The sequence below is a fragment of the Mizuhopecten yessoensis genome, unplaced genomic scaffold, assembly GCF_002113885.1.
Source record: "Mizuhopecten yessoensis strain PY_sf001 unplaced genomic scaffold, ASM211388v2 scaffold9157, whole genome shotgun sequence".
Lineage (NCBI taxonomy): Eukaryota > Metazoa > Mollusca > Bivalvia > Pectinida > Pectinidae > Mizuhopecten > Mizuhopecten yessoensis.
In genome coordinates this window covers 897553-898864 of record NW_018407907.1, presented here as the reverse complement: position 1 = coordinate 898864, position 1312 = coordinate 897553, and the positions used below count along the sequence as shown (strand labels likewise).

At 40.9% G+C, this 1312-nt stretch overlaps 1 protein-coding gene across 1 annotated transcript; it reads right to left on the bottom strand.

Moving 5' to 3' along the window:
• Positions 1-536: 536 nt before the first annotated feature.
• On the bottom strand, positions 537-1010 carry LOC110457476 (52 kDa repressor of the inhibitor of the protein kinase-like). Its single transcript, XM_021508772.1, has one exon. It carries the CDS (start codon positions 1008-1010, stop codon positions 537-539), a length of 474 nt encoding a protein of 157 aa, XP_021364447.1.
• Positions 1011-1312: the final 302 nt, after the last annotated feature.

Genomic DNA, 1312 nt, shown 5'->3' with positions numbered 1-1312 from the left:
TCAACCCCATACTCTAACTGTATACTGTACCACAGGACATCAATAGATGTTTTAACAAGACCTCAATAAAAACACTCTACACAAGACAACAATAAATATTTTTAAAAGACCTCAACAAAAGCACTACACAAGACAACAATAAATATTTTAACAAGACCTCTATATACTCTCACTTATGACACTAATAAATATATAAAAAAAATAAAGACCTCAAAAAATACTCTACACAAGACAACAATAAATATATATTTTAACAAGACCTCAATAAATACTTGACACATACATCAATTAAATACAGATCACAAGACCTCAATAATTACTCTTTCAAAAGTCCTCAGTAATGATATACTGATATACATATAAGCTCAATAAAGATACATATCAAGTATGTCATAACTACATATCTCTGATGGTTAAAGTTAATTATCAATTTTCCACACAAACAAATCTCAATTCATGTCCATTTTTCACAAATGTTCATCAATGAATGTGGATCAGATGGCCAGTCCATGCATATGGTAATCACAAAATAAAATCTAACTTTTCCGGAGAAAGTCCACACTGTCAAATTTCATGCGAGTGGGAAGACTGGAGGCAAAGTCACTCACAACAGCACCAATGTCTACGCTGATTCCATAATGGATCGTCATCAGTGCTAGTCCATTCAGTCTTTCGCTTTTCATTGTTGAGTGCAGGTAGGTTTTTAGCCGACGAATGGTGCTGATGGATCTCTCGCATTTCGCTGTAGTGACTGGCACAGTGCACAACATCCTCAGCAGAATGTTGAGGTTAGGATAAAATCCAGCCTCACATGACTGGAGGGCGTCCCGGATAGTTGCTGGAGGAACTGTCTCACCATTGGCCTGCCATTTCCTCCACCATCTGTGGTATTCACATAGTAGACTGTCTGGAGATGGTAGATCCTCACTGTAGCGATCAGCGAGCGACTGAACTCCTGATGGCAATGCTCCAGTTGGCTGCTCAGAGACGACATTAGGTGTGAGCTTCATCCCATCCACAATGAGTTAGCTGTGTGCGGAAAAGCGGATATCCAGTTCACTCGTGATGTTGTCGAGGAAGGGAATCAGGATGGTTCGTCTGTAGTACTCGGGAACAGTTGTTGCAGGTGTGTTACTTCTCATGGTTTGGCGCTTGCACACTCTTGGAATTATCTGCTCCACATCAAGGCGCTCAGCTAGGTACTTGGCCTCCTGGTACCACACCTCGAAGTAGGACTCGTCATCCTTACGCACATCTTGAAGGCATCCCTTCACCTGGAGGCAGTTTTTCATCACAATGAAGGCAACAAGGA